The sequence below is a fragment of the Cannabis sativa genome, chromosome X (assembly GCF_029168945.1).
Source record: "Cannabis sativa cultivar Pink pepper isolate KNU-18-1 chromosome X, ASM2916894v1, whole genome shotgun sequence".
NCBI classification, from domain to species: domain Eukaryota; kingdom Viridiplantae; phylum Streptophyta; class Magnoliopsida; order Rosales; family Cannabaceae; genus Cannabis; species Cannabis sativa.
In genome coordinates, this window is record NC_083610.1 from 40,699,649 (window position 1) to 40,725,265 (window position 25,617).

At 31.0% G+C, this 25,617-nt stretch overlaps 1 protein-coding gene across 1 annotated transcript; it reads left to right on the forward strand.

Moving 5' to 3' along the window:
• Positions 1–91: 91 nt before the first annotated feature.
• LOC115713148 (2-acylphloroglucinol 4-prenyltransferase) lies at positions 92–24,292 on the forward strand. Its single transcript, XM_030641645.2, has 10 exons — positions 92–528; positions 952–1,076; positions 1,178–1,324; positions 2,296–2,524; positions 2,669–2,739; positions 2,883–2,975; positions 3,079–3,196; positions 12,479–12,541; positions 12,647–12,679; positions 23,971–24,292. The coding sequence occupies exons 1-10, from the start codon at positions 280–282 to the stop codon at positions 24,043–24,045; spliced, it is 1,203 nt and encodes a 400-aa protein (XP_030497505.2). The 5' UTR covers positions 92–279; the 3' UTR covers positions 24,046–24,292.
• Positions 24,293–25,617: the final 1,325 nt, after the last annotated feature.

The window sequence follows — 25,617 nt, forward strand, 5'->3', positions numbered from 1 at the left end:
CCTAACACAAGAAATAGTACTTTTACCGAACTCTTTAAAGACTTTATCAGCTAAATATAGTTTACCTTTCAACTATAACTAATTTCACAAGCGATCAATATTATTAAGCCTAATTATTCAGAAAAAAAAAATATAGTCATTAAGCCTAATTAAGTATTGCATAGTATTATATATGAATAATTATATATATAGCCACCTCTTATAATTTGAGAAGCTCATTAATATTCTTGAACCATTTTCTTTTCATTGCTATAGGATATTTCTTTATAATTTTCATCTATGGTGTTCTCATCAGTTTGTAGTTTTCCATCCTCCCTTGGAACTAATTTTAAATTAGTTCCTCGTAGTAATTTTAAGGCATCATCTTCTCATTATCATGAAATAAATAATTTTATTAATAATAAACCAATTAAATTCTCATATTTTTCTTCAAGACTATATTGCTCTGCCAAACCAATTGTACACAGAGAAAACAAATTCACAAAATCATTTTCACTCAGCCACCTCCAAAGGAAAAGCTCCATAAAGGTACACCTACATAACAACAACAATTAATGATAATTATTTGTCTTACATTATGATTCGCACTCTCAATTTTTTTCTTCTTAATTAATATGATACTTTTTCACTTATTTAATTTGTACTATATTAAAAAAAAAAAAAAAAAAAAAAAAAAAAAAACTAACTCAAATAATAGATAGTACTAATATTAGTAGAGTTTGTAAATAAGGAGTTAAAATTAATTTATATATTTTTTCAAAACTAACAATATATAATATGAATGATCAGTTTCCCTATGATTAATTGGGATTTTTTTGCATCAATATTTATTATTTGGTAGTTTGATATATATTTTGGGATTGAGTTGTTTTAGAGTAATAATAATAATGATGAAAAATTCCTAATAATAATAACAATAATAATAATAATAATAATAATAATAATTAATAGGCACATGGTGAAATTGAAGCTGATGGGAGTAATGGCACATCTGAATTTAATGTAATGAAAAGTGGAAACGCAATTTGGAGATTTGTAAGGCCATATGCAGCCAAGGGAGTATTGTTTAACTCTGCGTAAGAACTTCTTTATAAATTAATATATTAAACTTGGCAATTATATTCATATATTAATAATTAATCTCTAATTGGTTTTTGTATATATATATATGATGTAGTGCTATGTTTGCAAAAGAGTTGGTGGGGAACCTAAATCTATTTAGTTGGCCTTTGATGTTTAAGATACTCTCTTTTACATTGGTTATTTTATGCATTTTTGTAAGTACAAGTGGCATCAATCAAATTTATGATCTCGACATCGACAGGTGCGTATAACTAATTATACCAAATACACTTTATTAATTTATAATTACTTTGTATTTTCACATTCAAAATATTGTGTAATAAGGATGCACATTTCTCAGGCGGGGACCTTTTTTTAATGAGACGGGAATTTCCCGTCTAAATAGAGAATAAAGTGGGGATGGGGATTACTTTTTGTCCCCAAATATTAAACAGGGCGGGGATGGGGATCACACTCCTTAACCCGTTTAGTATTTTATCTTATATTTTTAATAATATTTTATAATTTATAATTTATGTTTGCATTTTTTTAGTATATTAGTATTTTTTATATGAATTTTAAGCTGTGTTTTGGATAATAATTAGTTTGTTGAATAATAATTAATGTGTAATATTTTAATTTTTATGTAATTTAAATTTTTGTATATTAAAAATTTTATTATAAACTTTATTTTTTTATTAGAAAATTTTCCGCTCCGTCTCTATCCCATCCTCAATGGGGAATAAACAGGGATAGGAATTAAATTTTTAACGGGAATAGGGATATAGGGGAGCACTCTCCGCCAATTCCACGCCCCGTGTGCATCTAAATATGGTGCGGTATTGATTATTTTATGAAATGTACAAATTTAACCACATCACTAAAAAAAATATATATCATTTGTATCTAAAAAGTAGTATATTTTTTTAATACATTAATTTCGTTTTTAGTTACAACAAGAGTACTGTAAACTAAAAATTCTTTAGTTACAAATTTATTGTTATTTTTGAGACTAATATACTTAAATAATGATCTTAATTTTAATTGTAATTTTTTTCATTTATTTACTGACAAATCTAAGATTTCTTATATTGCAGTACGTAGAGATAATAATGTCATATGCATACAGTCATGTATTTAATACAAAATATTACATAATATGATTAATGTTGTGAGACCAATTCAATTGAATTGAATGATATATATAATTAATGTTATAATTTTGATGATCAGGTTAAACAAACCTAATTTGCCAGTAGCATCAGGAGAAATTTCAGTTGAATTGGCATGGTTGTTGACTATAGTTTGTACAATAAGTGGCCTCACATTAACAATTATAACGAACTCAGGGCCATTCTTCCCTTTTCTCTACTCTGCTAGTATCTTTTTTGGCTTTCTCTATTCTGCTCCTCCATTCAGATGGAAGAAGAATCCTTTTACAGCATGTTTCTGTAATGTTATGGTATATATATCTATACATATATTAATTATCTATTATTCTTAGCTACTAGTTTCCACCACATTATTATATCTTAATTGTTACATATATATGACATTGTATATATTGTAATTACTATATAAATATCTCACTCATCAAATTATACAGTTGTATGTTGGCACAAGCGTTGGTGTCTATTATGCTTGTAAGGCTAGTCTCGGGCTTCCAGCCAACTGGAGGTGAGTTATTAATTATCGATTTCAAAATATAATGTAACGATCATTTGTGTTACAGAATAATTAGTTTTAATATTGAATCTCATATATGTAACCATATATTAAACTTTATGGTAAAATTTGTATTATTATTATGTATTGTGCAGCCCTGCTTTTTGTTTGCTCTTTTGGTTTATTTCATTGTTGAGTATACCCATCTCCATTGCAAAAGATCTTTCAGACATAGAAGGTGACCGCAAGTAAGTTTATTATGATCAATTTTAATTAATAAATGTATTTTTTTTCTTTGGTTGTATTTCTTTTATATAATTTACTATAAAACAATATGTGGATTATTTGTAGGTTTGGAATCATAACCTTCTCAACTAAATTTGGAGCAAAACCCATAGCATATATTTGTCATGGACTCATGCTTCTGAATTACGTGAGTGTTATGGCTGCAGCTATTATTTGGCCACAGGTATATAAATGGACCACCCTTTCATTTCATCTAATATTTGGAGAATTTTTATTTTTATGGTTTTTAAGGTAAAGTTTGCAAAAATGTGGCATTTTTCAAATTAAAATTATTTATAGAAGTGTTTATGATTTATTTTCTTTAAGAAAAAAAAAAATAGTATAACATAATTGGTTACCTGTTACTTTTAACTGTATTCTCCATATATTTCTAACTTTTTCTTTTATTTTTTGAAGTTTAATTTCGCATAAATTAAATTTTGTGAAGAAAAAAACTATATTGCACACAGATTCTATTAAAACAAATAACACTTTATCTTGCACGGGACCCTTATTTTATAGATGATTGTATTATTAGTAGGGATTATATCTCTACTCTTACATTGTCCTTGCTATTGGGACTTTTGAATGATGTTGATAATTTTCAAAAAAAAAAAACTAATAAATTACAAATTTTACGTGTCTTTATTCAATTTGTACAAAAATATAGTTTTTTTTTTTTAACAAAAATAGTTATTTTATGAGATTTTTTAAAAAAAAAGTTAATAAATATAGGGAAAACAGAATAAGGTTGTTGATGCGATTTTTCGTCAATAGATTTAAGAAGATTGTATATGAGCAAGATAAACACAAGTGAATGTCGATCAAAAGTAAACTGGTTTATTGAAAAGAAAATTAACGATGATGAAGAACAAAATTATATAGTGGTTCATCTCCTTTCAGTGGTAATTGGCTATAATCCACTTGTAATTTTATTAATCTCAATGCTCAACAATAGTTCTCCACAGATATGTTGTCTAAGAGTTCAATCCTCAAGTGAGTATTTAGAATGAAATAGCATAAGTTAGAGAGAGAGAGAGAGAGAGAGAGAGAGAGAGAGTCCCTTTACAACACCTTTATATAAGTTTACATTGTAGGGTTTAAAGTTTCTTAACCCGTCATATTTTTTTTCCTAAATATAATTGAGTTAAGTTTAAAATATAAAATAATATTCCAAAACAAATATCTCCAAAAAATGATAATTAATAGTTTTGGACAGGTTGTGTGTAACACCCTAACTAGCATAGGCGTGTTGACGTGATTTTAAACGTACTGTGCAGCTCGTTGCTAATCAACGAGGTTAATGAAAATCGTGATTAATTAAAATTTTGTTATTTAATTAAAACTTATATATATATCGTACAAAATATTTCGGGATCCAGATTACAAAACACTTTACAAAAGTTTACTAGCTCTTTACAAAATATTTGTCGCCCGGCGACTAACTACAAAAGCATTGTTGTCCCGAGGATCGTACGCTCCAGGCCTAACCGCCCTGACATGTACAATCTTCATTGGCTCGTCCTCACGGTTCCTCAGCTTTGGCCTTGCCCTTACCTACACATATACATAGCACTGTGAGTCGACAGACTCAGTAAGAAAAGCATAATATAATAAACATACTAAATCCCGGGTTATAACCAAGCGCCCATACACCTGATCATAACCCTAACTGAATTAGGGACGTCCATGACAACGTATGATTAACCGCGAATCCAGCCTATACTCGGTACTCTAGTACCGATGTGGTAGCAGTTAATCCATACTAACTGATAGCCTAGCATATATCTGTTGGCATCTTGGTGCAACTCTATGTACACCTCACTATTGCCCTGATATGCTAATCTGACGGCTATATAAAATTTGCCTAACATATATCTAATATGTTAATCTGATGGCAACTGACATGTGCGCTAAACATGTATAAGCATATGCATGACATTATACTAATCTTACCTCGATTCCGAATTCAGGTGTGCCGGTCAACCTGAGTGGAACAATCTGCTCGGCGAATTACAGGCTCCTAAATCATAATAACCACAACACTGATAAGTGACACGCTAAATCACTTCCCGGGAACTTAAACTCGAAATTAGAAGTTTTCCTATCGATAAATAGCATGGCAATACCCTAAACAACACAAAAATAGGAAGAACTAGGGTTCCCAAATTTGTCCCAACCGGTAGACATGTTCCTCAACCGGAATTCCGGTTCTAGGAGGAAATCCTGGAAGCCAACCGGAATTCCAATTCCTACAAGCCTCTCTGAACCGGAATTCCGGTTCAGTGCAGGAAACACTAAAAAATTCCATATCTCAACCAATTCAACCCCAATCCTCCCCAAACTTTCCAGACCTGTTCTAAACATCCTAGAGGACATATTCAAGGCAATAAAACATACACCCATACACAGAATCAAAATTTGCCATTAATGAGCCAAGACTGAGTTCAAAACTCCAAAGCTTGCTCAAACAACAAAACAACAACCAAATCATGCATAAATCAACATAATCAAACATAACTAAACCTCTGAAAACAACATCTAACAACTTCAGCAACTACAGCAACTAAAAACTCAATTCACCATAAAGCTCCAAGTTTTGAGTTCAAAACTCAAACTTGGCTAAATCTAACTAATCAACTAACAAAATCTGCTTGAATACACTTAAACAAACATGAATTAACTACTGAATCAACCAATAAACATCATCAACAACAGCAACAGCAACTAAAATCCCACAACATGCAAAAAATTTACTTTTTCTTACAACTCAAGAAATCAAGAACAAGTTACAAAAAGCTTACCAACAATTTGAGCTTACTAAAACCTTGAGAAAACAGCTTGAATCACAAAGAAAAACCCCAAATCCTTGCTGCTCAAAGAGGGCCGAAAGAGAGAGAGCTAGAGAGAAAATGGGTGATTTTGAAATTTTTTCCTTTTTCTTTAAATTTTGGTAAAATGAAATAACATAGTCTTTACTTAATTACTTCAGCCAAAAACCACTAATAAAAGCTGAATAAAATTATAGCTAAGTCCACTAAAGGACAAAATACAAATGGGGCAAAATGGTCCACACTAAAATAACATAAAAGGGATACTGAGGGTATTTTTGGGAAATTCTAAATTCTCAACCAATCCCGACATTCCCAATGTCTAAATAAACTGCCTACTATACTAAAATATTAAATTGTGATTCTAATGAGCCATACACCGTGTTCCATGTTGCCGGGCACCGAAAATACAAAATTATGAAATTCCACTATATGACATAAAAATGCATTCTGAATTCAAATAAATCAACATAAATAATTATTTAAATATCCATAAATAATTTTCATAATTAAATTCTAATTATCTGCTAATTTCTAAATTTAAACTAAGCGGTCTTTACATTGTGATGGCAAATGCCTAGCACAAAAGTATCTCTTTACATAGACTCAAGTTCGTATGAGTTACTTGGACTTCAGAGGTAGAACCAATGTTGAGCACTGAAAGTCGTTGGTCAGTGTCCTCATGACTCTAGCTCTGAAGGTTGTTGGTCACGTGTCATCACGACTCTAGCTCTAAAGGTCGTTGATCATGCATCCTCTATGTCCTCACAAATCTAGCTCTGAAGGTTGTTGGTCACATGTCCTCCGTGTCCTCACGACTCTAGCTTTAATGGTCGTTAGTCACGTGTCCTCACGACTGTAGTCATGAGTAGACCTCCACTTTGGACGTAACTCCACTTTGGCCATGAGTGTATCTGAGTGGACTCATCATGGTACCTGGGAAACTTGATCATGGCACCCATTGAACTTCGTCATAGTGCCCGAGGAACTTCGTCATTGCACCTGAGGAACTTTTTCATGGCACTTGAGGAACCTTGTCATGGTACCTGGGGAACTTGGTCATGGTACTCAAGAAACTTTGTCATGGTACTTGGGAACTTCTATTGACTCACTCTCATAAGTGTATTGAAATCACTAATATGGACCCCGGGATTTTTACTCCCATCATATTTTTCGTGGTTGATGTGTTGAACCCTAGAGGATTTAGTAGTGTCAAGATATGTGGTGGGAATGATTCGAGCTCCTCCTCTGACCCGTACCCATCGACATCTTTGTTGGTGTTTAAAAAATTATTGGATTTATTGTTCTAATGTCGTAAGTCTTAGGTCATTAATCCCAAAAGCTAGGACATTGTGATCTTCTGGTAGAGGAGCAACCATATTAAACTGAGATGCATATTCCCCCTATTGAGGAGGGACGTCATATGGTGCCTGGTATGGGACATCCCTTTCTGCATGCCCCTTGTTTAGGTGGTCTCTTAGGTTAGGTTTCCTTCTTTGGTTGAGGTGATCCTAAAAATCTGGGTCCCTTGCATCATGAGGTGGATGTCTAGGGTACTCCTTGTAAACTGAGGTGGGGCATTGTCATGAACACTGTTGGAATTATTTTTACCAGGATCTTAGATCTACTCACAAGTATGTTGATTTAACAACCTAAATATGAACTTCTAAAACGATGGAAAATTAAACACATAAAAGTAAGAGAAATCTTACATTGGGTGCAGCGGAATATATGTCTCCTCCCACTCAGATCTCTAACCCTTGATTCCTTTCTGTCGCAGAGTATAATCAAGATCTGAGCCCGAATGTCCTTCTTTGTTGAATCTGAATTCTACACAGCCTTCCTCACTATGATTGAGGTATTACTTGATGTGTGTGGGAACTACTCTATCACTTAGAGAATTTCAAAAACAGAGTAGGTAGAGAGAGAGAGAGAGAGTAGCGGCTTGAGCAAATTTTTGTGTAAGAGAAAATTCTATCAAAGTATTACAAAAACTGAAGCCTTTACCTTCTATTTGTAGAAGACCACATAGGGCTATGGTTGAATTACTTGGCATTAAAAAATTGAAAAATCAATGGGAAAAGGGAAGCAAAGTGGCCGGCCTAGGCATTGTGGAAACAAGGCTTTCCACTTTTCCAACTTTCCTTTTCCTACATTGCTAGTTTCCTATTTTGTCAAATACTGCCAATTCCTTTATTCAACCACATAAATGTAAAATCTAATTATTTAATAATTAAAATTAATTATCAAATAATATATTGTCATTTATTTATTAATAATAAAACTAATTAAAGTTTCCCTATTAATAAATATACCCTTCAAATTCTCTATTTACTATTTTGCCTTTAATAAGTGATAAATTCTCAAATAGACACAATCTAACTTGAGAATTATAATTGTTTAATTAAAATTAATTAAATGAGTCTTACAATTAATATTGTCTAAACTAGTGAGGGGACCATGGGTCTATATATCCGAGCTTCCAATAAGCAGATCAAGAATTTACAACTTAAATTCACCGACTTATTAATTCTTCGTTGAATCCACGCATAGAACTTAGAATTGCACTCTCAGTTATATAGAACGCTCTATATGTTCCACCATATAGACACGTCATTAGTTATCCATTGTTATAATCCTAATTTGATCAATGATCCTCTATATGGATGATTTACATTGTAAACGGATTTAATTACCGTAACACCCTAATGTATTTTATCCTTAAAACACTTAACCATGTATAAATGATATTTCAGCTAAGTGAAATGAGTACTCCACCATTTATCTTTGTTTGGTTAAGCTCGAAGGAAATCATCTTTTGCTTACTATTCGCCAGATAGAAGCTATAGATTCCATATTTATGTTAGCGCTCCCACTCAATTGCACTACCGTGTTCCCAAAATGTACGTATCACCCTGACCCAAAAGTAAGCTTAACTAACAAATCAAAGAACACGAATAATACTCTTGATATTGAACCTAACCATATCAGGATTTAGATCATTTGATTTAGGATCAACTTAGTGATATTGAATTGAATAGATATTACGGTAAGTTCTATAAATCTATTTCAAAGTTCAATATCGGTCCATTCCAATGCATACTCCATGCATCCAACCCGAGCTTTACTTTAACCAATGTTCTGGAAGGAACATAGCATTTCTCCAAATGCAAGTAAACTCTGTTGTAGATTGTCATATTAGTAAAACCCAGTGTTCTGATAAATCTAGGAATCCTTTATTCACATAGTCATGTTTACTTTCCACTGTGTTGACAACACAATAAACATGATCAAGTATGTGAAAAGGGTTTGGATGAATTTATAAATCAAATAGACAAACAATTGATAAGGTGAACCAAAACATACACAAATGAATGAAAGAATACTTCTATTACTTTATTGGAATTGAATAGTCTGGATTACATTGAAATGGGGTTTTATTTAGGGCATAAAACCCAAAAAACACTTACTGGCCAGCTCCTTGAGTCGGAATGGTAACTATCGTCCACAAAGGTAATTGCCCTATGATGCTGAGGACCCCGAGTGGCGACCTCTGTTGACAGTACATTCGAGTGCCAGTAGTTTGGGACCTTGACAAATAACTATCCTTATGAGGTGGAGAAGGTTATGCATGTTGTGGTCCACGATCCTTTGGATCCAGTCCTGGGTGAACATTGTTATCCTGGGAGACAGTGCACCATCTTTCCCATCCATGTCCCCTAGGTTGAGGGCTACGGAAAGCATAGTTCTCTTGTGAGTTCTCTCTCCTGTCTCAAGGAGGTTGAGGTAAGTCTTTATTTGGGGGGTGACTTGGAGGTTCCCCCTAGGTTGGGACCTTCGTCTCTACACTAGTTGTCGTGGTGGTGTTTTGTTAGCACAAGGAGGCTCATGATACCTTATTTGTGATAAAGGGAACCTGATTGGAGATGGAGGGTTCCGCCCATGATCCCTTCCTCTCTATCTACGATATTATCCCTAAAAGCAGGGGATAGTTGAGAAGGTGGAACCATGTTATTGCGTGTTGTGCCTCGTTCCTCGCGAGATTTCTCTCATGGAGGAGGTGGAATGTTCTTTTGAGGGGAAGCATGCTCTTGCATGTCCATCCGGGTTTGATGTTGCATAGGAGGAGGTGCATTGTTCTTTCTATTCTCACGACCTGGGGTGGTTGCCTGTTGACGTTTTTATGATGGAGGACACTCATTCCTCCTGCCATGGGCATTGTTCTCACGAGAAGGTCGTTGTGGTACGGTATTACGACTAGTATCTCACCTTTGGGTCGTTATTGTTTGTGACCTAGACCTTTCTTAGCTTTTAACAGGGTAATGAGTCGAGTGACGCCCACGAGGTTATGTCCTTCTTTTCGTACCAAGATGCCTCTCAACATAGGCTCTGCGGCATGGTTGTCCCACAACCTTTTGGGCCTCATGCCTTTCTTGCCACTCTCTGTTGAGTCTAAGAGTCTCTTCTAGGTGTCGACGCAACACCTCATTCTCCATGAACACCTCACGAACATTAGCGGCTCATTGTACACCATGGGACAGTGACTACAAACTGTTAACATCTCGGACTTGACCTTCATCGTCGGGCATGGGCTGTTTACTTAGATTCTGAGAGGTCCCTTCACCAGCGGGGTCAACATGTTGAAATACTTTTTGGTGGTCCATGGTGTTTTATTCATTCAAGGGGACCTTAATGTCCTATTCTTCATAGTATGTTCGTCTCGTACTCACCATGGTCGCGATTGGTGATTGACTCTTGTGTTCACTGCTCTCAATGAAAGCACTAAGCTGTTGACGTAGTTTTTTATCAACGGGTCTGAGAAGATCGTAAATGAGCAAGATGAACACAAGTGAATGTCAAACAAAAGTAAACCAATTAATAAAAAAGAAAATTAACGATGATGAATAATAAAATTTTATAGTGGTTTACCCCCTTTCAGCGATAATAAGCTAGTCCACTTGTAGTTTTATTGATCTCAATGCTCAAGAATAGTTCTCTAGAGTTATGTTCTCAAGAGTTGAGTCCTCAAGTGAATTTTTAAATAGCGTAAATTAGAGAGTGTTAGAGTGTCCCTTTACAATTGACTTCATAACCTTTTTATATAGGTTTGCATTGTAGGGTTTAAGGTTTCTTAACCCGACATATTTTTGTTCCTAACTATAGTTGAGTTAAGTTGAAAATATAAAATAATATTCCAAAACAATTACCTCCAAAAAATGATAATTCTTGTAGATATTCTTAGACTAGCTCTAATGGTACATGCCTAGCACGAAAGTGTCTCTTCACGTAGACTCAAGTTTGTATGAGTTACTTAGACTTCAGAGGTAGGCCCAACGTTGAGCACCGAAGGTCGTTGGTCACGTGTCCTCACAACTCTAATTCTGAAGGTCGTTGATCACGTATCCTCACGACTCTAGCTCTAAAGGTCGTTGGTCATTTTTTCTCATGTGTCCTCATGAATCTAGCTTTGAAGGTCGTTGGTCACGTGTCCTCATGGCTCTAGCTTTAAAGGTTGTTGGTCATGTGTCCCACGATTCTAGCTCTAAAGGTCATTGGTCACATGTCCTTTGTGTCCTCACAACTATAGCTTAGAAGGTCGTTGGTCACGTGTCCTCACGACTCTGGTCATGAGTGGTCCTCCACTTTGGACATAACTCCACTTTGGTCATGAGTGGACCTGAGTGGACTCGTCATGGTACCCGGGAAACTTGGTCATGGCACATGGGGAACTTCTTCATAGTATACGAGGAACTTTGTCATGGCACCTGAGGAACTTTTTCATGGCACTTGAGGAACCTCATCATGGTACCCCGAGGAATTTGGTCATGGCACCCGATTAACTTTGTCATGGTACTTGGAGAACTTCGTCATAGTACCTAGAGAACTTCTACTTTGGTTATGAGTGAACCTCCACCTTGGACATAACTCTACTTTGGTCATGCGTGAACCTGAGTAGACCCCGAGGTTTGCTTGAGTGGACTTCACTTCTATGTTTTCTATGTCTAGACAACTAACCAACTGAAATGTTAGTTAAGAGAGTTGCAGAAGTCACTAGACTTGACACAAGTGAATATATTAAAAACAATATAATTATATAATTTATATAAACTTGTAATAAATAAGATGACTCAAAATAATAAACATTTAAAAGCTTGAATTACTCAAATAACTTATAAAAGTTCATGCCAAAGGGTAAAGGTGGAAAAGAGAGAAACTTCTCCCTTTCTAAGATTTCGATCCTCTAAACTATAAAAATTCAATTAGAATGAGATTCTAATCCAACACCTTTTAAAAATTTGAAAAAGTTGAACGCATAAATAGAAATTTTGTAACTTTTTATTAGAATTTAAAGTGAATTGCATACTATTCTCTTCATGCATCATATCTAATAATTAAATAATTGATAATTAATTCCTACCTAGAAAATTTAAAATTTTATATATATTACAAGTTATAATTTATTCTTATTAGCACTAGAATACGTGTCTCAAAATTAATTGGGACCCGAATTTGTTAAGGTTTAATTAGTACTATATATATTCAGATATCATACCGTATATATTCAAGAAAGAAAAATAAATATTACAACAAAAAAAATATTTTATTATTACTTATACTTGATTATACCCTTGCAGTTTTTCAACAGTAACGTAATATTGCTTTCTCATGCATTCATGGCAATTTGGGTATTATATCAGGTTTGTTAAGGAACTTTGATGATTTTTTATTATATATTATAATGTTAATATAAATTAATTATTAAAATTCTTTTAAAATAGTTAATTATTCATTATGTTTTATAGGCTTGGATATTGGAGAAATCAAATTACGACACGGTGAGCATATATATATAAATATATATACTGTTTATTAATTTTCTTATTATATATATAACATGGAAGAAGTTTCAATGGTTACATTTTTTTAAGTCATTAGATTACTATTAAATGATTGTGATTAATTTGAAAATAAAATAAAAATAAATAATAAATAACTTGTAACCTGAAAGTAACCTAATAATTTATTTCCTTATAAAACTTTAATTAAGATTAATTATATTTTAAAATTAAATTAATTATAATTATTAATTAATTTTTTGTAGTTTATTACTATATAAAGATCTTTAAGCAATTTATTTTTTTGCACTTAAATTATTTAAAATTTTATAGCAAAACTTTTTATAATTTAAAATTATACACATATAACTTCATAATTTAAATTTTATTATACTTATAATCTTAATTTTAAATTATTACACTTAATTATTTAATTTTTTTATTTAAATATTTAAAAAGTAAAATAAGTTGAAGAATTTTTTAGAAAAAAAATTGCTACACTTGTTATCGATTGACTAGCTTGAGGCCTCATACTTAGTTCATCTAATTGTAACAAAATAATTAAATATCATTTAATATAATTAATTATTTAAAAATTTATTATAAAAAGAGAATTTTAATTTGTGTAGAAAGATGTTTAATTTTTATAAAAAAATAAATTTTATTGTAAATATTATAATTAAATGACTTAATTGTTAAAATAATTAGAGTAAGGATTTAAATATGAATAAAAAAAATTATTTATAAATATTAATTGCTAAAAGAAGTTTTGTTAAAGATTTAATTAATTATTTTAAGAAAATAGTTAATTATAATTAATTAATTCTAAAAAAGAATGTTTACCTATTAATAACCTGCTATTACAGGTCAAAGAAAAGTGTAACCATATGGTTACAATAAAAATGTAGTCATTGAATAGTCACCCTATATAATATATAGGGGGTGTTTAGAATGGGTTAATGCTAATAAGGGAATGGTAATGTGAAACATTACCTTGTTTGTTTTGAGTCTTTAGCCTTGGAATGTTATTCCCTTAGTATTATAACTACCCTTGAGGAGGGTAATGTTGATACTTTAAAAAAGGGTAGGATTGAATCATTACCTTCTATTATATTAATTTGAATAGAATTTTTGAATTAATTAATAAATTTAAATACCAATAATATTATCATTTATTATAAATAAAATATTACAGTATATATTTAGTTTGTGAGATCGGTTTTTTTTAACTGAGTTATTTTTATATTATTAGCAATAATATATGTATATTCATTATACATAAATTTTATGCGGATAGTGTACACATAAATGACATAGCAAACAAAAATAAATAATATAGTGATAAAATATATAGAAATATTCATTTTAATTAATAAAAAATACAATAAAATTTAATAGGGGCTTTTTCATTTTTACACTTCAAAACAGTTTTTTTTTTGCATTTTTGCATTTTTGCATTTTTACGAAATTCTACATATAAACATCTATTGCAACTAATGCTGCAACCTAAATTGCAACAAAAAATCGTATAAAACCCATATTGCAACTAGCGCTGCAACCATTCTAGAAACCCAAACTGTAAATTTGAAAAAAGAGTTTAAAAAAAAAAAGTATATGGGGTAATTCTCCAATTTAATATTTACTAATTAATAAATAAATTTCTTTAATAAATAATTATTTTATTTTTATATATAATTAACATTAAATAAATATATAAAAAAATATTTTTATTTTTATTTTTTAAAATAATATATAAGATTCCTGTACTCAACCAAACACTTTAATTTAATTAACAAGAATATGATTACATATTACCCTACACAACCAAACACAGTTTACACATTTTCCTATAATCATATCCTCCTTCATAATATTCTCTATAATCAAATTATTTTGAATACCTCGTACCAAACGCCCCCATATAGTAGTGATTACGTTAATTAGTATACTTATATTTTTGTATTTGTGATTCTTAGGTCTTTAAATATACTAACTTAGGCATTATCGCTGCAATTCAAATAAGTCTTGAATGTGGAATGCATATTGTGAATATCAATTAAAGATATGTTTAGTAAATTTGAATCAAGAAGCTATAAAATATTTCATTTTGGTGGTATGTGTTATTAGTTTAGTTTTGTTAATAGGTAATTAGACGCCCTTAAAACTAACAATTGAATATGATATGTTTTTTTAGTATTTGTACCTAAAGAAATTTGGTTTGATGATGTGAACAACTTTTTTAACCAGTGGCACAAAAAAAAAAACCCTAGTCCCAGAAACCCCAAGCAAATAGCATCACCTCCTCATAAGGTAATCTGGGCATAGGCCCCGATGCCTAGAAGAACAAGTGGACCTTGACATGATCATTTCTAAGTGTTTTCTTAAATAGTCTAAGTGTGAGTCGTTATGACACCAAAATGGGAATTAGAAATCAAAGATGTCCCCAGACATCATAAAATACCACTTGGGTGTCCAAGTGAACACCCAGCGTCCACGTGGGCTCTTCTCCTGAGTTTTTAATGGTTCTAGTTCAACACCTCAACGCAATGGGAAATCGATTCCGTAAATGCAATAGAGTATGCAAAAGGTTAGCCACACTCTAGTCCCGAGCCTTAAAAATCACATAGTGTGAGTAAGTCACCTGGTGGACGCTCAAGTGAGCTTTTTACTTCGTAGGTAGCACGAAAACTAAGGTTTTGGTTCTAGGGTCCAAACTGTATTCTGGTTCTCAAAAATTAACCAAGGAACAACATGTGTAAATGAGTTTTTTGCATCTAGATCCCAGGTGGGGTACACACAGCACCCACCGCCTAGATGAGTCTTCCCTGACTCCTCACTGGGCACCTAGTGGTGGACAATATGTCCATCCTAGTCTGGTTCCGTGGGAGAACTAGTATTTAGACTTGGTTTCTACTTAGAAGATCATCAAACAGCTAACGAAGGAAATTTGAGCTAGGATATTTTGCACTCACCGCCCAGCATGGGCCTTATGCAGCTACCAGCACCAAGGTGAACCTTATGGCACCTGGTGGGCGCCCAGGTGGATATGGCTAGGTTTTAGGGCATTTAACTCTTTTTTTTCTTTCAAATGAGAGTAAATACAAGTGTTAAAGCATCAAATGAAGCCAAGAAGACATTGTGCACTAGGGGCGCTAGGTGGCCCTAACCCTAGTACTAATGCCCAGGCGAACACCTAGTGTTAGGGGTGTTTATAAAAAAATTACGAACCGCCTAACCCAAATAAACTATCCAAACCAAAGGAATAAACCGACAAAAAATGCAACTAAAATAACCCAATAAAAATTTTAACCACCCGATGAATATATTGAATAGATTAAAATTATTCTAAATTGTCAAATTAATCCAAATAAACAATAAACTATTTTATATATTTTTATACAAAGATTTATATAATGTAATGCATAAATTTTACTAGTTATATTATTTTGTCTTTAAATTTTAAACTTTATAGTGTTTAACTTAAAATTTAGATTTTACAGTTAATAATTTTTATTGTAATCGGATATTAAAATTAAAATTTAAAATTTACACCATATTATTACTTTTTTTATCTATTTTTGTCTGAATATTTGTTGTATAGTTTAGTATTTATTCAATTAATACTTATCTTATGTTAAAGTTATTAAAATTAATTTAGACTATAATATTTTTAAGCTTGAAATATAAATAACATACTTTTAAAAAAAATTATTTGAATACTAAAAACAAACAATAATAATTGTAGAAAAAAGTGAAGATCGATTTGGATAGGTTAACTCAACCAAACTAACAAAATCATTCGGTGAATTAAAAAAAATTATGTTTTCAATTGGGTGAGTTACAATTAAATATTTATAACATGATATTTATAAAGAGCTGGTAAAAATATGCCATAACCTGACCAAATTGACCACTGTACACCCTACCTAGTGCACAACAGGGGTTGCACATCTTTTTTCTCACACACAAGAGTAAGGCGACAGTAAAATCCAATTCTAATTCAAGATATGTTTTGGAATCATATGTGTTTTGCCACCAAGTGAAACAAAACTGCTCACCAGATCGTTGGTCTAGGAGACAATTGCACTTTACATAGTGTTTTGGGCATATCTCACTCAATACAACTTGAATTGATGCACTTTTAAGCGTATTGGAAAGCTCTTTCGAATTGATGTTTTGCAAGGAAAGAAATATTAATTCAGACTCCTTCTCATAAAAAATCGAGTCATGAGGGAAATACGAATTTAGGTATCAGAGCCACAGAATTCGATTAATAACGGACCTCGTTCAATCTCGAAGATCAACAGACATCATTCAAGTTGAGATGGGTAAATCTTAACTATTCATCAAGAAACAATATTAATGTGCTAGATCAAGTCTTGAAGATCTACAATCAATATGTGGATGGTGTGCCATCATTCAATGATGCAGATCAACTTGATGAGAATATTCTCTTTATTTGAATATTTTATTATTATTTTAAATATAAATATTCAACCTCCTTCTTCTAAAAAGGGATCACTTCGTTCATTTTTTACCTTTTGTAATCTTTGTATAACTATAGACAGGGGCGGAGCCAGCATGAAAAATTAGGGGGGGCCAAACTATATTGTAAATTTAAGTGTCAAAAATTTCAATGTTTTATTAAATTCATAATTGAAATTAAAATACAGAACGTATTTCTTGCATATCACGAAAATCATCGATAAGTGAATCTATACTAAATTTTTTGGCGATTTCTTTTTCAATATACACGAGCAAACAATCACTTAAAAATTCATCTTCCATCTTGTTGCGAAGTGTAGTCTTCACTATATTCATAGCTGAAAAAGATCGTTCTGTGGTAGCTGTAGAAACCGGAAGTGTAAGAATAAGAGTTATCACTTTATAGACAATTGGAAAAATCTCTGCTTTTCTAGTTTTTACCAACCACTGACATAAATCAGAAATAGTTGCCAAAACAGCAAAATCAGGAAGTTCTCGTACATGAGCAAAATGTTCAAATTGCGTCCTTAGTTGTACCATCTCGTATTCTGTAAAATCTCTTGGGTAAAATTTTTGTACCAACTTGCAAATATCATCAATTCTGAATGATGTGTGCATCTCTCGGATATTTAGGCCCAGAATGAGTAACTCACCTTTGTATTATTATTGAATTTGTTGTTTAATTCTTGTAGTTGAAAGTACATCCTTTGAATTGAAAAGATCAACTCTGTAATAATGCTCCACTGTAATTGCATCTTGTTGACCACGACTTCTTCCTCTTTTTGTAGTATAGTGAGCATTAAAATCTAGGACAGGTATATTAACACGTTCACAAAAAGATTTCACCTCATAAACTAATTCATCCCATCCATCTTCTCTCAATTTCTGAATGAGAGTCTTAGTAGATGAAACAAGATGCATTGCATTTAAAATATCTTGAGGCCCGAAGTTGTAAAGCTTGACATAGTATATTAGAAATCTCAGAATTTTTTTCATAAGATGCAAAATGAAAACAAATTCAAAAGAAGTTAATGACTCATAAAATTTAGCATCCGCATCTCCCTCGTTGAGCAAAAGTAGTACCATCTTCAATAATATTCAATAAAACTTCACATGTTGCACTAAACATCTTTATCAAACTAGAAATAGATTTTAAATGAGAACTCCAACGAGTATCACACCTTACTTTGTAAAGAACCAATTTGATTGAGTCCTTTCCCACTTTCTAGTTCATCAATCTCAAGTAAATGAGCAATATTTGTAGCATGAGCAGCTTTTAGTTGGTCATTGCGTTTACATGAAGCACCAACAATATTAACAATAGAATTTAACTTTGTAAAAAATTGATGGACAGGAATAACTTCTCTAGATGCAGCAACTAATGCCAATTGCAAACGATGTGCAAAACAATGAACATAGTAAGCATAAGGACATTCACTTGAAATTAAAGCTTGCAAACCATTCCATTGTCCACGCATATTACTTGCGCCATCATAACCTTGTCCACGAATAGATTGAACATCAAGACTATAATTAGAGAGTATAGAGAAAATACCTTCTTTTAATGTTATAGCAGCGGTGTCTTTGACATGAATAAGCCAACGTTCTTGCACATAACCATCTTTATCAACAAATCTTAAAACAATTGACATTTGCTCTTTCTTAGATTCATCTCGTGCTTCATCATTATTACAGAAAATTTTGCATCACCAATTTCTTCACGAATCGCGTTTCTCACTTTATTTCCCAATACATGCAAAATTTGTTTTTGCGTTGTTGGTGATGTATATGTGGCATTTCGTGGAGCTTTATCCAAAACTTCCGCTACCTTATCATTATAGGAAGTTATGAAACTCGATAACTCTAAAAAGTTTCCAGATTAATTGAAGTTTTAGATTCATTATGACCTACAAAAGGGCATGCTTGAAATGCAAGCCACCTAATCCCTCGATTGATGTTTTCAAACGAAGTCTATTGTCGGCAATTTCTTGTGATGTGAAGTTTGCAAACCTTCTTCCAATATGTATTGGTTGGTTCATGAGATCTGCAAGTTTGCTTTCTCGAATTTCTATGAGGTGAATTTATATCGTCTCCGATATGTGCTAAAAATGCACAATTTTTTTCCTCTTACCTTTTTCCCTGATCGAAATCCATTAATAGTAAATGCATCCAATCTAGGCGGTGCATCTTTAGAGTGAAATAAAAAGCATGGTAGACAAAATGCGGCATACACTTTAGGAGAATATTCCAACCAAGATGAAATAGCTTAAACCAAGATGGTAGAAAAGAACGTGAATGAGCTTCTTCGATTTTTGATAGGCTAGAGAGTATAATCCGATATGGACCGGCTTTAATGTAAGCTGCGAACTTCGTCACGCTTCTCTGGTGGATACTCCCATATTAGCGGGCGTATTCCGGATCACGCTCCAATAAATTAATATCAAATCCTTCTTTAATGTCAAGTCTTAAAGACTTTGTTGGGCGATTTTTTGAATTTTCATGATCTACATCCACTGATAGATTTGATGAGACATCAGATGTTGAAACTTCAACATTCTTTCTTTTAAAGAATGCATCAATTGTAGTTGATTTTTTCATCTACAATTAAGAAGAACTATACATATTAATATTATTAACAAAATATTATCTATAATAATTAATAAACAAAACTATAACAATATAAAGAGCTTATAACATGTGTATATGTATGTATATATTTTTATATTAATCTATCAAGTATCACTTCAGACCAAAAAAAATTAATTAGTAGAATTATTTCTTTTCACTGTAAGGCACCTACTCAATTTATATATATAATTATAATAAAAAATAAATGACAATTAAAGTTATATCAACTATTTATATACATAATATTTGAGAGAAAGAACAAGATTGAAATTTGAATTGAATATTTAAAATGCATATATCATTTTCTATAAGATACCTTTACTTGTTATTTGATATCTGCCACTGTTCTTTGATGTAGACTGCTCTTTAATTTATTCTTGTAAAATTGTTATAAAATGGTAGCTCATGTAATAGATATGAATAAGAGAAGAAGAAGAGATTAGTAATACCTAAATATCTATGAGAAAGGAAGAAGAGAATAATAATACATAATTATCTATTTTGAAGGTTTTTAAAATTTTTTAGTTTGCTTTTTTTTTATTTAAAAAAATAATAATAATAAATGACTTAGAAAAAAAAAATAAATAAAAAAAGAAACAAGCTATTCATTGCACCCTCTAACTCTGTCAAGTGGCGCCCACTTTTCAAAAGAAGGGCTCAATTTCATAAATGCATCATATATATAGTAAATAAAAGTTGTATAGCCGTATAAGTTACTTTATATATTCAACTATTTCTTTTTTTTTTAAATAAAAAATTATTTAATTTTGATGGGACCACCATCTATTATAATATACATATTAACTAAAAAAAATTACATTAAAAATAGGCAGTAGACTACTATATCCTAGGGGGGCCATGGCCTCTACACTTCAAACCATACATCCGCCCCTGACTATAGAGCTCTAAAAAACTATGTATTTTTTTTTTTTGACTTTAGACCAAACGTTCTAAGTCAAGCTTTTGTAAGCATTTTTGCTATCAACACTTAGAATGAGTGCTCTAAGTGTTGATCAAATCAATAAAATTTTAGGTAAATATAACCCCATTACCAACGAATAGGGGTGACATAATATAAAATTGTTGTGTTAACCGTTTAATTTTTCGTTCTCTATGTACGACTGTTGCTTATCAAATGACACTTTCGTTAACCATTTTTTGAGTCAATAGTTACTTAGGAGTTTGGAGGCGAGGAAGTTGAGTGTGAGGTTGTCCAAGCCTATAGGTTTTTAGAATTTTAGAGATTGGACGCAGCGTTAGCGTGCCAAGAACCAGAGGTGCAGAGGTAGAAAGAAGGCGAGAGAATTCAATCGGAGGGGAGGAAAAAAATACAAAAGGAAAAGAATATATATTTTTAATTTGTTTTTATGATGCGATTATTGGTCAATGGATATAAGAAGATCGTAATAAAGCGATCAAACACAGGAATAATTGATTTCAAGTAAATCTTATATGAACAATAATGAAAAAAATGATTAGCACCGAATTTATTGTGGTTAACCACTTTTTGACTATAATAGGCTAATCTACTTAGTACTTATATTGATCTCTATGCTCGACAATATAGTTCTCTAGAATTATATTGTCCAAGTGTTTTCTTCTCAATCGAGTTTTTAAGTTTGCAAGGGTTCACAAAGTTTCTGGAGTTCTCCCTTTACAAATAAATGAGTTAGCTATGTATAGGTACAATATCTCCAAAATCTTCCTTTAAATTTGGAAGATATTTACAAATATTAAAACACTTAAATTTATATATCTATTTGCTTTGATATCAGTTAAAATTTTAATATAATATTCATAAATTAAAATAAAAATCTAAAGTCCAATTTAAATACCCCTAAAATAAAGGAGATAGTTCAATTATCCTCTTTTATGCATATGTAGAATTATTCATCTTTAGAAGTGTTGTTGAGAAGAGTGATCCCTTGATTTACTCATCTTATACCCAGACCTTGCACATCACTCTAGGGCTCTAGTGTGCATGGAATTCTTTCTCTAAGTTGGAGCCCTATCTCCTCATTGTAGGACTCTAATTTGACATTTTACCCGAAATCCAAGCCCTCTAAGCTCTTTTAGGGCTTGAAATTGTATTGATCAGTTCTCCCAAATCCGAGCACTGCATCCATTCTCTAGGGCTCAAATTCTCTGAGTCTAGGTGGCTACATGTCTGAGCTACCTGTACCATCTTGAGGGCTCGAAATTTACTTTGTCTTTTTGTGGCTCCCATACCTGAGCCATTTGGTTCACTTAGGCACTCGAATTTCTCCTCAAAAAAATATTCCATATCGGCTCTCTAAAATCTTTGCATATACTTAAAGAAGTTGGATGGATATATTATAACTTATAACTTGATTATAGAACTCCTAGGTGCATATGTGGAGTTGGCCTTGGCACTCCATTTAATCAATGTAAGTAATTTGATATGTTATTTAAATCATATATCAAACAATCAAATTAATATTCATTTAACTAAATCAATTTTGATTTATTTAAGATTGATTAAATATGTAATTTAATAGTATTTTCGATAGGTACTTGTTGAGAGTGTGCCTCACAACTTTTTCTATATAAATATGCACTACAAAAAAGTTAACTTTTAGTCACAACAAAAGTTGTGACTAATTATAAATTATTATTCTTATGTTGTGACTAAAAGGTCTGTGGCTAAACGTATTAGTCACAAAAATTATAATTTATTGTGACTAAATGTATTTTTAGTCACAATACTTGTTGTGACTAAAATTAAATTAGTGACAACTTGTATCTAAATACTATGTTTTAGTAGTCATAAGTAAGTTTTTATTGTGACTAAAAGTCACATTTAGTCATAAAAAATTTATGTTGTGACTAAAAAGTTGTCACTAAAAATAATAATTTTTTGTAATGTATATGCCTGAATATCTTTTATAGACTAATTAAACATTTTTGTGAAACTAGGGTATAGTGTTTTCTTTATTTTAAATTATTAGACCAATCAGGGATGGATATGTGATATTAATGAGGTTGTTAAAATAGGTATTGACAAAAATAATAGAAATTGGTAATTTAAATAGAATTTTAGTTTTACTAGCAACAAATAAATATTTATACTACAAATTTTTTTATTTTTATTATTAGAAAGAAAATATTTATGGGGTATACATGGAGAATTTTAGGTGAATGCATTATTATTGCCGCTATAGTTGGGCCATTATTTTTAGGGAAATTACCCCGTATACTATTTTTTTAACTTTTTTTTCAAATTTACGGTTTGAGTTTTTAAAGTAGTTGTAGCGCTAGTTACAATAGGGGTTTCTATACGATTTTTTGTTGCAATTTAGGTTGCAACAATAATTGCAATAGGGGTTTCTATGTAGATTTCGTAAAAATGCAAAAAAAAAAACTAATTTAAAATGTAAAAATGAAAAAACCTCTTATTTTTTTAGTACGTATGGATATATTGTATTCCAATTTTTATTATATAACATTGTATATTATAAATTTTAGTTAGAGGAGACATTTCACCAATTTCAAAAAATATCAAATAATCATTTACAATATTGAAAACAGAACTCAAGTTTTACGCGTATAAAAAAAAAGTATGTGCAACTAACTTCTAAAATTTATTTTGAGCACTGTAAACTTTTTTTAAAATTTCATGAAAATTAATAGGAGCTCTACCTAATATTATAGCATGGTAAGTTGATTGTGAGAGAAATAACCTAGAGCTATCATGTCTTCTACAAATATGGGATGATCGTTCACATAGAACCGATCTTCCATATCTACAAGAGGGAGGTTAGTTCTCACATAATCAGCTTCCCATGCTCACTTTTGACCAACATGATAGGCCCATTTTGTATAAACCAACTTACCAACATGTTGTGGTTCAGTTTAAGCAAAATCGATCTCTCATGATTGATGGTAGACGTTCAAATTAAAGTACTAATAGATATTTGTTATAACTATAATATGTATCCTTATATGAGCTATAATTTCTACAAGCACCAAAAAAAAATTATTATCTTAATTTGTGCCCACAAAATGAATAAATTATCTTAACTTGTATACTTGAGTTCCAATTTCTGTTAACTTGTACACCTTAAATTATCTTAGATCATAATAATTATATAATATTCATTTTGTTACATATTTGAAATTAAGTTATATGATTGTTTAACTTTTGGTTTATAATGCAGGAGACGTGCCAAAAATACTATATATTCCTTTGGATAATTTTTTCTCTTGAACATGCCTTCTATTTGTTCATGTAGTCAATATGTACCCTTAAATCTCAATTTCTTTTGAAATAATTTACAATAAACTCTTTGTAAGGAATAAAGGATCTGTCTTCTTATGTTTCAAAAATAAAGACAACTATTACTAATTTTCTTTTATTTTTATATTGTTTGGCTCAAAATATATTTGATGTTAGCGAATGGTGTGGCTCACCACTCAAGTACTAGCAACATCTGTTATTAATTTTGTAAGAAATTTATTTGAGCAGATGTTTGTTTTTTATGTGTCTCTATACAATCTTTTCTTTCAAAATATATATACAAAGGATAATCTTTATTTAAGAATATTTTATTTAAACATTTTCAGTCCTCTTTTTTTCTACACACTTTTCTGTGTATGACGCTAGGGTTCGAGTGGCATTTTGAAGCTTCAATAATATTGAAGTGTCATTTGTTCATCTTGGATCATGATGAGTGTGAAGCTTTGTATAATTCCACGGATTGCGAATGCGATGAGGAAGATGAGATAATTGAAGCGGATCTTGTACTAGGGGTTGCCTAAAGTGGTTCAGTTCAGATAGTGTAGCAAAAACCTTGGAGACACTACACCAAAAATAGAAATAGGTGACATTTGATTTTGTGACATTTAGTGAAAAATGTTATAAAAATATTAATTTAGTGACATTTAGCAAAAAAATGTAACTAAATATATAATAATTTCTAAACTTAGAATTTAATAACATTTTTAAAATGTCACCAAAAAAGTTTTTTAGTAACATTTAAAAAAAATGTAAGTATAACTAGATTTTAGTAACAATTCAATTAGTAACGTTTATAATAAATGTTGCAATAATACTAATTTAATAACATTTGGCCAAAAATGTCACTTTGGTGAGAATAAATAACATTTTAATTGGTAACACTTTTAAAAAAATGTGACTACAAGTATATTTAGTGACATTTGATAAAAAATGTCATTAATTTGTCAATATTTATCTTAGTATCATTGTAAAAATGTCACTAGAATATACTAATAGTGACATTTGTAAAAATACACAAAATATTAAATTTAGTGGCATTTTAAAAGTGTTACTATAAACAAAAATAGTGACTTTTTTAATTTATTATTATTTTTAAAAATTTTCATAAAATTTATATTTATTTCAAACATTTATAGTAAAATTTTAAATGTGTATATATGATAAGTACCCAAATTCATTTTAGGAATTCTTTTTAAGTTTTCATTTATGAAAGATTAAGTAAATGAATAATAACATAGATGATTATAATAATAAAAAATTTGCATAAAAAAGTTAACGTACTCTGTATATAAAATTATTAAGATAAAATAAAAATATAATTTAAGTAAAATATTAATAATAAAAATTATATTAATCACTAAGATTCTTCATCTTCATCCATCACATTTGTACTAATTGACACCGATGTATCAATAGTTATATCTTCGATATCATTTCTTACTAAATTAATATCTCTATCCTCAACATCAAAAGTTGTACTACAAGTCTCACTTTGCAAATAAGACTCCACATTCTCATCACGTGATTGCACACTCATGTTGTAATAATCTCTAGGATTAATTTTTAT